At 39.5% G+C, this 14,103-nt stretch overlaps 1 protein-coding gene across 2 annotated transcripts in view; it reads left to right on the forward strand.

Annotated features, from left to right (window-relative positions):
* RNGTT (RNA guanylyltransferase and 5'-phosphatase) overlaps positions 1–14,103 on the forward strand; it is a gene marked incomplete at both ends in the record, with an annotated part of 184,240 nt that overhangs the window by 112,487 nt on the left and 57,650 nt on the right. For both annotated transcript variants that reach the window (XM_084262183.1, XM_084262184.1), the window contains one exon: positions 9,114–9,214. In XM_084262183.1, coding sequence (XP_084118309.1) covers positions 9,114–9,214 — 101 coding nt within the window. The remainder of the gene's footprint in view (positions 1–9,113; positions 9,215–14,103) is intronic.

The following is a 14,103-nucleotide window of genomic DNA, read 5'->3' on the forward strand; positions in this document are numbered from 1 at the left end:
CCACTCTTCCTCCTACAGAATACAGAGCCGCAAAGTCTATCCCATGTGAAAGCAGCTGTTTGGAGTGAAACTTCCTCCTCATTGTGGGCCACTGACATAGCCATTGTCCAGGCTTTCATGGACTTTCCCTGGGCTGAACTGCCCATTGAATGCAAATGCTGAGAAGATATGTGATTTTAGGCAAAACCAAACCTTGTGTGGAAGAAATACTTGCAACTAACAATAAAGGTGTCAGCAGAAGTTTGTTCTTTGAGGGCCAGCCTTTCTCTTGACCTGTAGGGAGAGGGAGAAAGAGTTGACCCCACCATAGACAACCATGTAGGAAGTGGGCAACTAGATTTAGTACTTCTGGGACAGGTCAGGGGATTGGATTGCAAAGTGATCAGCAACACATCAGTTTGCCATGCAGTGCTAAAATGACCCATCAAAATCTCACAATAAAGAAAAATAATCACCTGAGCCTATGGAGTTGAGTATGAGGTTAGGAATAGGTGAGATTCAGCAGCCTAAGAGGTTAGTGACCTCTTGATTCTACCAGTTATTCTGCTGCTGAAGAAGCCTTTGGTCCACTATCACAGACTGACAAGTACTGACTGTCCAAACTCAGTCTTCTATGAGATTAAGGTGGTTGACACTTGGGAGAAGGCCTAGCTGGAGTGTAATGATGAAAAGAAAGGGGGCTGGAGTTCTGCCGGGAGAGGGCGGTCACAGAAGGTAGAGCATCCCACATTCATACAAAGATAGAAGTTGGGAAATGCTGAGTGAGTAGCAGAATTGTAAAAAATTGAGGGCTGGGGGTTCACAGGCAGCCTGAAGGCACTGACACCATTATTTCTTTAAAGTAGCTTTTCAGGATGTTTTTCGATGTCTTCACAGCTCAGCTTCATCTAGGTGCTAGGTAGGTGCTAACTGGCATTGCAATGGTACAACCTGTGCCTTGGACTCTGGTGTCCAAATGGGGGCACAAAGTGCATTAGGTACATCCCTGAAGTGAAACTTTTAAGCTTAGTTGTATGCAGATGAAATCCAATTTGTATGTGTCAGAGCTGTACAGGTATCTCAAATAATGTGTACTAAGTGGGTACAACTAGGAGCCGCCTTGGAAGTACATTACTATTGCAAACTACAACACTAGTGTAAGCACACCCAGTGTAGCTGTTCAAAGAAGAAGCATCCAAAGAGAGATTACAGCTTTGTAGAATAATTTAGGTTGGGAGGGACTTCAGAAGGTCATCTAGTCCCGTCCTTTAAAGCTCTTTGATACAGTTTCTGATTTTACAATGTACATTTTTGATGTGGAGTTCTAATTTTTTTATGGTAGACAAGGTTAAAATATATCAAACTGAAGCATGAACTTTGTATTTGAGATTATATGGAAACTGGAATGTTTTAGAAGTAGTCGTGTACATGCATATTTGTCAGGGGGGTGGTGGGGCGGGGTGGTTGTGAGGACATCATGGCTATGAATGCTATATTTAAAATGCTAGGGAGTAATATGATCTCAGACAGATTGCTTCACATTTTGTTTTGGAATTAGAATATAGAATAACTTCAGGCAGAACAGGTCTGCAGTATGCAATGATTCATCTAAGGTGAAGTTTTCACATACATAACAAGCAGAATTCTTGTTTGGCTCCAGCTCGTGTTTAAAAAAATGATTTAGCACTTAACATTCAAACTCAAGAACTTTACTACTGCTGGAACGTGTGCATGGACTCGTGCATTACAAAAATGAATCTCCTCACATTTCTGTGAATTTCTGTCTTTTGTGGTAACAGAGGAAGTCTGGGGTCTTGAATAACTTGTTCTTGATATGAACTTTGAGGTTTGATTGCTTATCTAAACCTTTGCAACTGCTTCAGAAAGATACAGTTAAATTACCTGTTGCCTTCACCAGATTCTTGGTGTTAACAGATCTCTGAGAGTTATTTGACAGCATTCAAAACTAAATGTAGTAATCAAAAGCATATTGCCATTGCTTTCTAGGCAAGTTATCTTTGGCTAACTTGAAGTGTGGTAAATGTAATTAGTCCTTATGGTATTTTATTAATAGGACAAAAAGTGTAACTGAGGCTTGCTTCATGTTGTGCTGGTTACAGAGTTAAAGGCAGGAGAGAGAATTCCATCTTAAAGAACAAATACTCCCCCACTCCCTTTCAAGCAAGCCCTATAATTAAATTTATAATGAAAATTGAGTCTAAATTACAGTTTTGCAGTGGAATTACAGGTATGCAGATATGTGCTGTCAAATATCCTGACAAGTGCTGTTCCTCAGGGGTTGGTATTGGGACTGGCAATGTTTAACATCTTTGTCAGTAACATTGACAGTGGAATTGAGTGTGCCCTCAGCGAGTTTGCAGATGACATCAAGCTGTGTGATGTGGTCAACGTGCTGGAGGGAAGGGATGTCATCCAGAAGGACCTTCACAGGTTGGAGAGATAGACCCATACGAACCGTGAGGCCAAGTGCAAGGTCCTGCACATGGGTCAGTGCAGTTCCAAGCACATCTACAGGCTGAGCAGAGAATTGATTGAAAGCAGCCCAGAGGAGAAGAACTTGGGGGTGTTGGTGGATGAAAAGCTCAACATGAGCCATCAATCTGCACTTGCAGCCCAGATAGCCAACTGAGTCCTGGGCTGCACCAAAACCAGCATGATCAGCAGGTCGGGGGAAGTGATTCTGCCCCTCTACTCTGCTCTCATGAGACCCCAATATGGTACTGCATCCAGCTCTGGTGCCCCCAATATAAGAAGATTATCCTCTTGGAGTAAGTCCAGAGAAGGGCCATGAAGATGATGAGAGGGCTGGAGCACCTCTTCGATGAAGACAGGCTGAGAGAGTTGGGCTTGTTCAGCGTGGAGAGGAGAAGGCTCCAATGAGACCTTGTGGCAGCCTTCTAGTACCTAAAGGGGCCTACAGGAAAGTGGGAGAGGAACTATGTACAAGGGCAAGTGGTGAAAGGTGAAGGGTTTATGGGTTTACAGTAAAACAGGGCAGATTTAGATTAGACATTAGATACTAGGAGAAAATTCTTCGTTATAAGGGCACTGGCAGAGGTTGCCCAGAGAAGCTGTGGCTGCCCCCTCCCTGGCAGTGTTCAAGGCCAGGCTGGATGGGGCTTTGGGCAATGTGGTCTAGTGGAGGGTGTTGGAACTAAGTGGCAGGGGGTTGGAACTAAGTGATCGTTGAGGCCCCTTCCAACCTGGACCACTCTATGATTCTGTTAGAACATTGCTTTTCACTACTGATCTTGGAATAGTTGTTTGTATCTGTTGTAAATTTGGTTTAATACTGCTTTTTAGGAGGGTTTAACTTGTCAGTCTTGGAAAAAGAGTTTGAAAAAATCCTATAGTAGACCCTGCATGAAATATATCCATTGGTGTCTGAGCATGTGAGGGCAGAAAATACCATGCAAATTTTAAAAAAATGAGGGTGAGGGCAGGTGTCTTGGAAGATCAGGGAAGAAGTAAAGCCCATTAGCCTGGTGTCTGCAGGACAAAGGAGTCGAAACCAAAGGAATACAGTACTTCACACCTGATATAAACATGATATAGTTGGGGAAAACTGCATGCCTTTTTGGAGGTTAATTCCAACCAAGAGATCAAAGACCATTTGAGTAGGATTGTATGATGTTGCCCACTATGACTACCAGAAATATCCTGTCAAAGTTTGTAACAAAAAGCTCTTGAAGAAACTAAAGCAAGTGTGAGACTTAAAAGGAAAGCTTCTTGCACAGATAAGTTACTGGTTTAAAAGTCATGGGATGGGGGTGCTGTTCAATCCTCACCAGGGGAGTCAGTAACCTGTACTACACATAAGCAAGTTGGAAAATGGGATGAACCATAAAGTCATGTTTTCTTGCTGGATCAGCAAAACCTGGTGCTAAATTTGAATTATATACCCTTACTATTAATTGGGTGGCTGAGCTATAAAACAGTACATAAGCTTCTCTGTAGATAAATGTGGAGTAATATACCTGGAGAAAGAAAATGTAGCTGCTTATTGTAGCTTCTGAGTTGAGTCTATTTCCATACTTCCATGCATATAGAAGCTATGAGTAGAATAGAAGCAATGGCTTTTGATTGTTCAACATCTTGCTTAATATGAACCTTGGGGAGTGGAAGTCTTTGAAACTAAGTAAAGCTGTTTCAAAACAAACAAAAGGTGATGGTTTGGTTTGTTTGCATTGTGGTCAGGCTGTGTGTGAAATATGCTGGAGGCTTTTACAGCTGGTAGAGGTTTACGTGGTCTTACTGGGGAGCTAGTGCAGGGGAAACTGAAGATCACTAAATTCATAAGAATTGCATATATATCACATCCACATCAAGAAGCTTGAGAATGGATAGTCTCTCAGAGAGTAGTAGTAGAAAATAACATCTATGATTGCCCTGTTTTTCACCTTTCCTGGGCAAATGCTGTTGGCTGTTGTCAGAGTCAAGACTCTAGAGCTCTACTGAGGCTGTTCTTGGGTTATTACATAGTTCAGATGGATCTCTTCCTCAGGGTTTCAGTGCCATGACTCAGAGAGGTTGGTTCATTCTTTTCATGTCAGTAAAAATTCATTTTTTGAAGGACAATTTAGTGTTTTCAGGGCTGATGTTCCAACACAGAAGTAAACAGAAAGAGAACAGAGTCTGGAATCCTGAAGGAAGTCTTTGGTACTCCCTTAAAGGCCTTTGAATTTCCACACATTGCTCAGGAGAAATACTAGTATAGTATGTTTGAATCCTGTTATCTGTGCCACCAGAGGGTAAGTCTTGTGTTTGTGGTTGGAAGAAAGTAGGACTTGTGAAGGCAGAAGCAGTCCAAATTTACCTTTTGCACACAAAATGTTTTTTGATTGAGGCTGTTATTTCTGCACAAAAGAAAAAAAGAATCCTGTCTTGAAGACTGTTACACTCTCTTCTCTTTAAAGGAGTGATATGTAAAAGGATGGTTTGGAGCCATCTATTAAACCACTTGAGATTTTTTTCTAAAGTCTGTTAGACTGGATCCAGTCTTAATAGCTCAAAGTCTCAAAAATATGACATATGGCTTAAAAAAAAAAGTGATTACTTGTGCTTATATAAATAAATCCATCATTGTAAATACTCCAGTAATCTTGCTTGGAAGATTATTGCAAGTCAATAAATTAAAAGCCATGCCATGTAGGTGATAGGACATGGGGAAATGGCATGAAGCTGCACCAGGGCAAGTTCAGATTAGATGTTAGAAAAAAATTTTCACTGAAAGAGTTGTTGGGATGTGAAACAGGCTGCCCAGGGAGGGGGTTGAGTCACCATCCCTGGATGTGTTTAAAAGAGTGGTAGATAAGGTACTTGGAGATATGGTTTAGCATAATGACAGGAACGGTTGGACTCAATGATCTTAAAGGTCTTTTCCAACCTTGTGATTCTATAGAGGCCTGATGCAAGATTTTTAGGGTTTATGTATTGATAAATGATTGATAAATGTCACTTTTTATGGAATGATTGAGGACCTCCATAATGCTAAAGACTGAATTGCTGCCATTAAGATTAATCTTCTGTCCTACACAGCAAAAGCAACACAGGTTCCAGCAACTTCAGGTACTCATCTCTACCCTGTTTTCCTTCGTACTTGTTGTATCAGCTGTTTCATAAACTACATTTTCACTGTCTCTGGAGAAAGTTTGCACAAACTGAAGAGTTCCTCATAGTTCTTCTTTGAACTTGGCAGTAAATACCTAGTAGTAGTGATTGTCTTTCACAGAAACACAGAATCATAGAACCGTAGGGGTTGGAAGGGACCTGAAGAGATCATCGGGTCCAACCCCCCTGCCAGAGCAGCTCCCCAGCTCATGTTGCACAGGGAGGCGTCCAGACGAGGCTGGAATATCTCCAGAGAAGGAGACTCCACACCCCACTGGGCAGCCTGTCCCAGGGCTCCCTCACTGGGTAAAAGTTCTTCCCCATGTTGGTTTGGAACTTTCTGTGCTCCAACTTGCAGCCATTGCCCCTTGTCCTGTCTCCACAGACCACTGAAAAGGGGCTGGCCATTTCCCCCTGCATCCCATATTTCAGATATTTATAAACATTAATAATGTCCCCCCCCTTAGTCTTCTCAAGACTGAACAGCCCCAGCTCACTCAGCCTTTCCTCATAGTGGAGATGCTCCAGCCCCTTAATCATCTTTGTAGCCTCCTCTGGACCCTCTCTAGGAGATCCCTGTCTTATTTATCCCAGGGAGCCCAGAACTGGACACAACACTCCAGGTGGGGCCTGACCAGGGCAGAGTAGAGGGGGAGGATCACCTCCTTCGACCTGCTGGCCACACTCCTCCTGATGCCCCCCAGGATCCCATTGGCTCTCTCAGCCCCCAGGGCACACTGCTGGCTCATGGCCAACCTGTCATCAACCAGGACCCCCAGGTCTTTCTCCACAGAGCTCTTTTCCAGTAGGTCATCCCCCAGCCTGTAGTGATATGAATGGTTATTCCTCCCCAGGTGCAAGACTCTACACTTGCTTTTGTTGAATCTCATCTGGTTTCTCCCTGCCCAGCTCTCCAGCCTGTCCAGGTCTCTCTGGATGCCAGCGCAGTGTTCCTGCGTGTCAGCCACTCCTCCCAGCTTTGGATCATCAGATACTTGCTGAGGGTGGATGCAGTACTCCAGGTGGAGTCTCACAAGAGCAGAGTAGAGGGGATTGTTCCTGGGACATACTTTATTAATATAATTTATATAAAAGTTAATTCCATATTCTTTGTATATCAGATGTAAGTACAAGAAAATTACAGGGAAAAGTTAACAGAAAAAGAAATTTCAGTGCCATCTACATTTATAGTAATTGACATGTTCAGAGAACACAAGTAATTGAATATATACTAAAATTATAAATAATCTTTGTAAATATAATGCAAATACTTCAAAATTTATTCAAATACATAATATGTATATAAAAATCGTATATAAAATGATGATCTGAAAAGCTAAATGCTTTACTGGGCATCATATTTTGTGGATTTTGTTTTATCTACTTAATATCTTTTGGTATGTGGCCTAAATCCTTGAATGTTTTTAACATAAAGCTGCATGATAGCAAATTAGTAATTTGGGGAACCAGAGGAAAAAACTAAGGACCAAGATAAATTTCAGCACTGTAAGAATTTAAAGATTGTTGGAATTTTAAGCTGTTTCTGGTCAGTAGAGCCAGAGTGGGAATAATGGGATGGTGGCAACTAAGGGGATATTTCTTTACTGCTTTAGGATTTTTCTGGTTTTTGTAAATTGCTTAAGCAACACCTTTCTAAATCCCATTTTGGAAAGTTGTCCAGGCAACCAAATTTCTGGTGATGTTACAGTGCAGAAATGAAACGAAGGGGAACTAGGCTGGGAAGAGAAGAAAGAAAAAAACTCCATCCTTTCATAATGTTGCTATCACACTGTATCTTACTGGTTTTCTGATTTGAGTAGGTTGAGGAGGTTTGACTTGGTTTGATTTTATTTGAGAAGAGTTCCAGATCTATGGTACCACTGAAGAAAGTTGTCTTCCAAGGGACAATTTTCAACTAGAAGATAGCTGGGAAGGAATAGACTAAAGTAAAATATGTGAAAGAAGAGTAGGTATAGATCAGAGGTGTCAGTAGCCAGTCCTGTATGTAAGGAAGAGTCATTTAAATTTTATTCCAATGTTAAGGAGAAGATTGTGGAGAACTTCAGTGCAGAACTGTGTGTGATTAGAATAGTAAGTTGGGCACGTGACTCTAATGCTGATGTTAGGAACATGCCTCTCATACCTTGAACGGGAACTGGAGCAGAACGCCTCAAGCCGTCACCCCAAAATGATCTGAGGGCCATGATTAAAAAATAAGATTAATGACTCTAATCAGCCATGTTCAAATTCCAGAAGAAACATTTGTTGGCTATTTTTGTCACTTGTAGTAGAACTATGGCTAAAAGCATTTGTAGCTGGTTTGGGTTTCAGCTATGTGAAGCTTGCCTTTCCTTTCTGTCTAGCAAAAATCACACACTGTCTTTTCATAAGAAATGGTAAGCCAACTATCCTGTGTTTGTTTTGGAAAGAATAACTTTCCATTCTTGCATCAGAAATGAGAAGATTCTTCATCTGCACTTGTCGCTTCAGATTTAGAACTGTTAGGTTTATCAAGAGTAAATATTGCACTTTGTAAATATTTAATGTAGTATTGCTGGAGTGTGGTGTCAGTGATTGCTGTATTACCAAAAGTCACTGGACATTCTTGGGGTTCTAAAGTAAAAATGCATCATTTTTCTCATTGTGGATTAATAAATACCTAACAACTAAAAATTCTCATTCTGTCCATGTCCAAATTCTTCTTTTACTTTTTCCCTATTCATGTTTATTCTAATTTTCTCCATGAAAGATGCTTTGGTGAGGAAAGGGTTAGCAGGTTGACTCTTACTATTAGCTGAGTATGAACAAAATGGCAGCTTAGTAAACTAAAGCAGATGATAGAAGACCTCATGAGAAACCAAAGCTCTAATTTAAAAGAAAATTGCCTTTTGTAACTTTCGGTTCAAGTGTGTACCCTTTCTCTTAAGCAACAGATGTTCCCTTATTTATGTTCCCTTATGTTATGATGTTCTTTAATCTTCACATAGCTGCAGCTCCTTTGGTACAAATGAACATGTTTTTGATGGGCCTTTCTGATAGCTGACAATATGGTGATGCTGGCTTCTTCATGTTGTGTCAGCCAACAGCATGAATAACACAAAATATCATTCATAAAACTACTCAAAAATGTCAGTTTTATCTTAAATGTGTATTTTTTGGGGTATGTCCTATCAGTGTTTTCATTTCTTTCTGTGCTGCCTTATTTTCTTTCTTGACATTTTCCATTAGCTAGAGAGAGATAACAAAGTATGCTAATTTTTATTTGCATTCTCAGTTTTTTATTGTATGCAGTGGCTCAGCTACTGTGCTAAGCAGTTTTAACAGGGAGCAGCAAATAAAGTAGTTAAGCGCAACTACCTCTGTGGTAATGGAATTCATTGTTTCAGTCACTAAGCATTGTAATTCATTAGAGACAACTAATATAGCCTAAAATGCTGAATCGTTACTTTTAAAACCAGTGAAAACCAATAAGCATAATTAAACTGCTTTTTAATTTTCTTCAGAAATACAAGCCTGGTCGATGTGATGATATTTTGAAATGGAAGCCACCCAGCCTGAACTCTGTTGATTTTCGTCTAAAGATAACAAGAATTGGTGGAGAGGGGTACGTAGTCTCTTCCCTTTTTAAATGTGCAACACTCTTGTGAATGTCCCTTAGCAGCCAATCTCTCCTCTGGTATTTCTTGACATTTCCTGGGGCTAAGCCTTTCTATATTCTGTAGAATTCCTTCATTGAAAGTACAGGCAACTGTTGTTACCAGCGTTGTACTGAAAACAACGGCAGATGTTTATAATGTAAATTTACTCATTCTTAATTTAAGTTTCATAAAATTTCTTTTAGAATTCCTGTTTGGATTTGGCATTACCCCTCATGGCTTTAGAAAGCAGGCAGACTATATTTGATTAAGTTCATATATAAAATAACTCTTTTCCATTGTTTTTTTATGCAAAATAACAAGAGTGGAGCCAGCCTCTTCTCAGTGATGTCCAAGGATATAGAACAAGGTGCAATGGGTGCAAGCTGGAGTGTAGGAGGTTCCATGTGAATATAAGGAGGAACGTTTTCATTGTGAGGGTGATGGAGAACTGGGACAGGCTGCCCAGAGAGGTTGTGAAGTCTCCTTCTCTGGAGACATTCAGAACCCACCTGGATGTGTTCCTGTGGGATTTAGTCTAGGTAATTCTGGTCTGGCAGGGGGGTTGGACTAGATGATCTTTTGAGGTCCCTTCCAACTCCTAATGTTCTGTGGTTCTGTAAATCTTTCTTCCATTTCACAACTGTACACAATGCCAAACAGCACTTGTTTTCTTAGAGAAAAACAAAAGTTGACATTTTTACTTAATAGGTATTATTTGATTTTGTCTTCAAAACCATTCAAGTCTTAATCAAAACCAGCAAGTTCTAAGGGCAGAATACATGCAGATTTCTGTGTTTCATCAGTTCTGTGTGCTATTTGCCTGGGTCAGTTACTGGCCATATTATATAGGGGAGGTTTCCATGTTCAGGGGAAGATTGAGTCACTGGATTAAAGGTTGCCTTTGAAAAGATTTTGTTTAAAACGAAGCTAATTGATTTTTAGGTTGCTTAATGTTTTAACATCTGGGACTCATTTCAACTGACAGTTTGAAATACTGACATTTAGCTTTTCTTTTTCATGGTGCCACAGGCAACTCAATACGATTATACAATTAATTCATATATTGCTTCTGTATTCTGGAGTGCTAATAATGGTGCATCTAACTTTTAGACATTATTTGCATGTCATGTTAATGAATACATTTGGTGCATAGAGAGTATCTTAAGGACATGGGGTTCATTCTGCAAAATGTACTCATCTGTTAACTTCTGAGCATTCATGAGGTCAGATTTATCTGGTCAGATTTTTATGTTTGCAAAATGATGTCCTGTTTCGGGGAATATGCAGGAATATTTGACTTCAGAGAATCAGCTCATTACAAACATTAAAGGTTTCTTCGGCTTTAAGTCATAGGATAGTAGAATATTAAAAATTTATTATTTTTTTTAATTACCCCTTATTTGTTAGGAAGGTTATTTTTATTATAGCATTTTTATGTTTTCTACTGGAGTTTATAAATACGCAGTAGTATCCTGTGATTCAGAAGATTCAGAACAGATTTTTCACTTCATGTTAAGGAGTATTACTTGATTAGTTATCACTGATTTCAAATGCAAAACCGTCAGTGCTCCTGTGTTACATTTGATATGTTCCATCATAGATTATTTAATCACAACACGAAAAGGTTGTAATATATGAGCCAGCAAAAAGCTCTTTGTGAAAAGTTGGGCAGTTAGTAGCAGTAGGTTGGGTAGTTCAGTTATTAAAGAATGGCTGAATTGGAATTGGAATTGAAGTGGAATTGGAAACACTTTCCTACATTTAGAGAAGTCCTACCGTGTTCCAGCTGTGTGAAAATGAGTGCATTATGCTCATGTTGTGGAAATAATTACCTGAGTTATTCTGTAAATACTGCAATACTTAAATATGTTTATGTCTATATTCCTCTCACATGCATAAGAAAATAATAATCCTAGAAATCTGACATTTGGTAAGTAAAGTACAGTTCTTTCAGATAGATTTTACTTCATCTCACATGACAGTTGACTGCTGTTAGTAATTTAAGTCCAGACATCCAACAGAAAGAAGAGTTAATGAAGTACTGGCTGGAAAATAATACTGTGCCATTGTTGGGACAGTGGTATTTATGTTAAGTAATGACCTATGAAACAGTAGCTTCTGCCCAGTTAAACGCAAACAATGAATTAAATACTCCAGGTTTAACTGCTTCAGTTGTTAATTTGAGTATCCAATTTATCGCTTGGTAAAATCTGAACTCATTTGAGGAAACATCAGCATCATACTGATTTTGAAGTTGTTGACTGGAGTTTTAAAAGAAGCTGTAAAAAGGCAGTTCCTGAGTTATGAGCACTACTGTAATAAACTGCTTGATTTCTGATGCAGCTAAACATGTTGTTTTGATGAACTGAATGTCTTGCTACTGGCAATTCTAACGAGACAGCATTAGGCTTGCTGCCTCCCCCCACCCTGCTGAGATTAAAAGGCAACATTGATACTGGTTTCAACCTTAAAGGTAAAAAGTTTTCCTCTTCAGTAATCCAAAGAGAAACCTAGCATGCATCAGACAGCAGAGTAATACAGATACGGTTAAGGCACAGTTACAGAGCTTGTTTGGTTTGGTACTGTTAAGCAACAATATTTATGGAAATACAAGTTATGCCTTTGTATTGATCTCTTACTGACAGATGAGGAGACGAAATCAAAGTATTGATCTCAAGTGCTTGACAGCCTGAATCAATGAGAATGGGGATTGTCTGTAATCTCCAAGTCCTCTGTTCTGATTTACCAGTTCATCTTTAAATCTTGAAATGCAGACACCTCTAAACCTGTGCTACAAGTGTGTGTGATCTTGTCACAGTTTACAGCCTAGCCAGTAGTGATACAGGCTGACCCTGTTTCGCAAAACTGCATCCATGCAGCCCTTGTATTTATAGTTCCCTGTTTACTTAAATTGGGGGGTTGGGGAGGGGGAAGAGTATGGGAGCATTATTTATTCAGTATCATGAGATTAGAGCACTGTCAGCTCTTGGACATGCCTTTTGGATGGCATATGTAATTGAGATCCTGAACAGTTGTAAACAATCTTGTGCATTTTTTGTATGAATAAAGGAATTACCTCTAGGGAGTTTGCCAGATTTTAGTCAGTATGATTATTTTCCATCTACCTAAAATTCCCCTGTGCTTTCAGTTGTGCATTTCCATCCATAGATCAGTCTGCACTAGTAATGTTAACTGCAAAATAGCTGTTGTATTTCACCCCAGATGTAGTTCAGTTATGGATGAATGACCAGTTGTTTTTATCCAGAGTTCAGTTATGTCGCTGTTGATATCAGAGGGAGTTTTGCTGTTGAATTAAAAACCATTGGGTTTATGATCTGAGAAGTACCTTTAGAATAAGCTTCCAGTGAAGACATAGACTGCATAACAAAGAATAAACGTGAAAAGAGAAGTGCTGTTGCATCCCAAAGAAAGGCAGGATTTCTGTAACCTCAATGACCTAATCCTGGCACTCCTGTTCAGTGCACATATTTGAAAGAAATTGCATTATTGCACCTTAGTGAGTTACAGTTTATCAGCTGAGCCATGGTAATTGTCCCTTGTGTATTAGCATAGTCCAGCCTGTCCAAGCATCAGGATGATGGTTAGATTAACTCTTTTTATGTTGTGTTTGCAAGAATTCTAGTTTATGTTCTCTCAATCTCTTCACATCACATCAAGATCTGAAAAAAAAAAAACTAAAACCACAACATGAACCAGAACAGCAACCAATACCTTATTAAATCAGCTAAACAGGAGAGCACTTTGTTATTTATCTCTGTTGAATCACATCAGTTGAACTGAAAAGCCCTTGTGCAACATGCTTAAAAAAGGTAGTCCCACTTCCCAACACTTCTCTATCATTTCAGGTTTACTAAAATAATGGTCTAGCAACAGCACTGCAAAGTGGAGCCCTTTGATCATGCAACACTACCTTGCATTTTTCCTAAAGGATGATGATACTCATAGAAAATAAAATAACAGGCACTTAAGCACATCGACTGCATTTCCAAATGACCTACGAGTTAAACGACCTTATCAGAGGAGAGTGTGGAGGATATTTAATTGCTGTGTGAAGTATTTCAGTTATATTACAGGGAAGGCATATTACAGTAGAGATGCCTTTTCCCAAAATGTCTGACTCTAAGAATATTCCTTTAAAGAACAAAACCCCCAAGCCTTATTTAAATGTCACAAACACCAACAGAAAATGTCTGCATAGTGCCAGGTTTGTGGTAGCTTCCAAACCCAGAATTTCTTAAATGTCCGTGCTTCCGTTTACAGTTTGTTAATTACCCTGTGCAAGTCCCTTAATTTTATCTGGATCAGACGTGCTAAAATCAGACTACATGCAAGGTTTTGGTTTTATTTGCTTTGAATAAATATCTTACCCAGTCAATTCGATACCATTTCAAATCATGGACTGATATAAAAGTTATATAGATCCTTCAGGCATTGGAAAGAATAGGGAATTTTATTAATCTTCCAAGAAAGAAGCAGTGATAAAGGCTTGTTCCTTTTTTTTAAAAGTCAGTAACCTGAAGTAAGCATCAACTCTCTTGTTAGTAGCAAGTCTGTATTGCTGGGATTTTTTTATTATATCCACGATTAAGTAGACCACATGGGGGAAAAAGAAAAGCGTTGAGGCAAAATTCTATCTGCCTTGGACATTGTCAAGCAAGAAAAAACAGGAGATAAGGTACAATGCAGTCAAGGACTGGAGGGGCTTCAAATCTTGGATACTTTGGTAATTACAAATCCAGGCCCAGATATAGATAGCATGACTGCAGGCAGATGAATATTTTCCTGTTGTTAGATGTGATGTCCTTTTTGTTCCGTAAATTAGAAAGCGCTTCTG

This window comes from Gallinula chloropus (assembly GCF_964237585.1).
Source record: "Gallinula chloropus genome assembly, chromosome: 3".
Classification (NCBI taxonomy): domain Eukaryota; kingdom Metazoa; phylum Chordata; class Aves; order Gruiformes; family Rallidae; genus Gallinula; species Gallinula chloropus.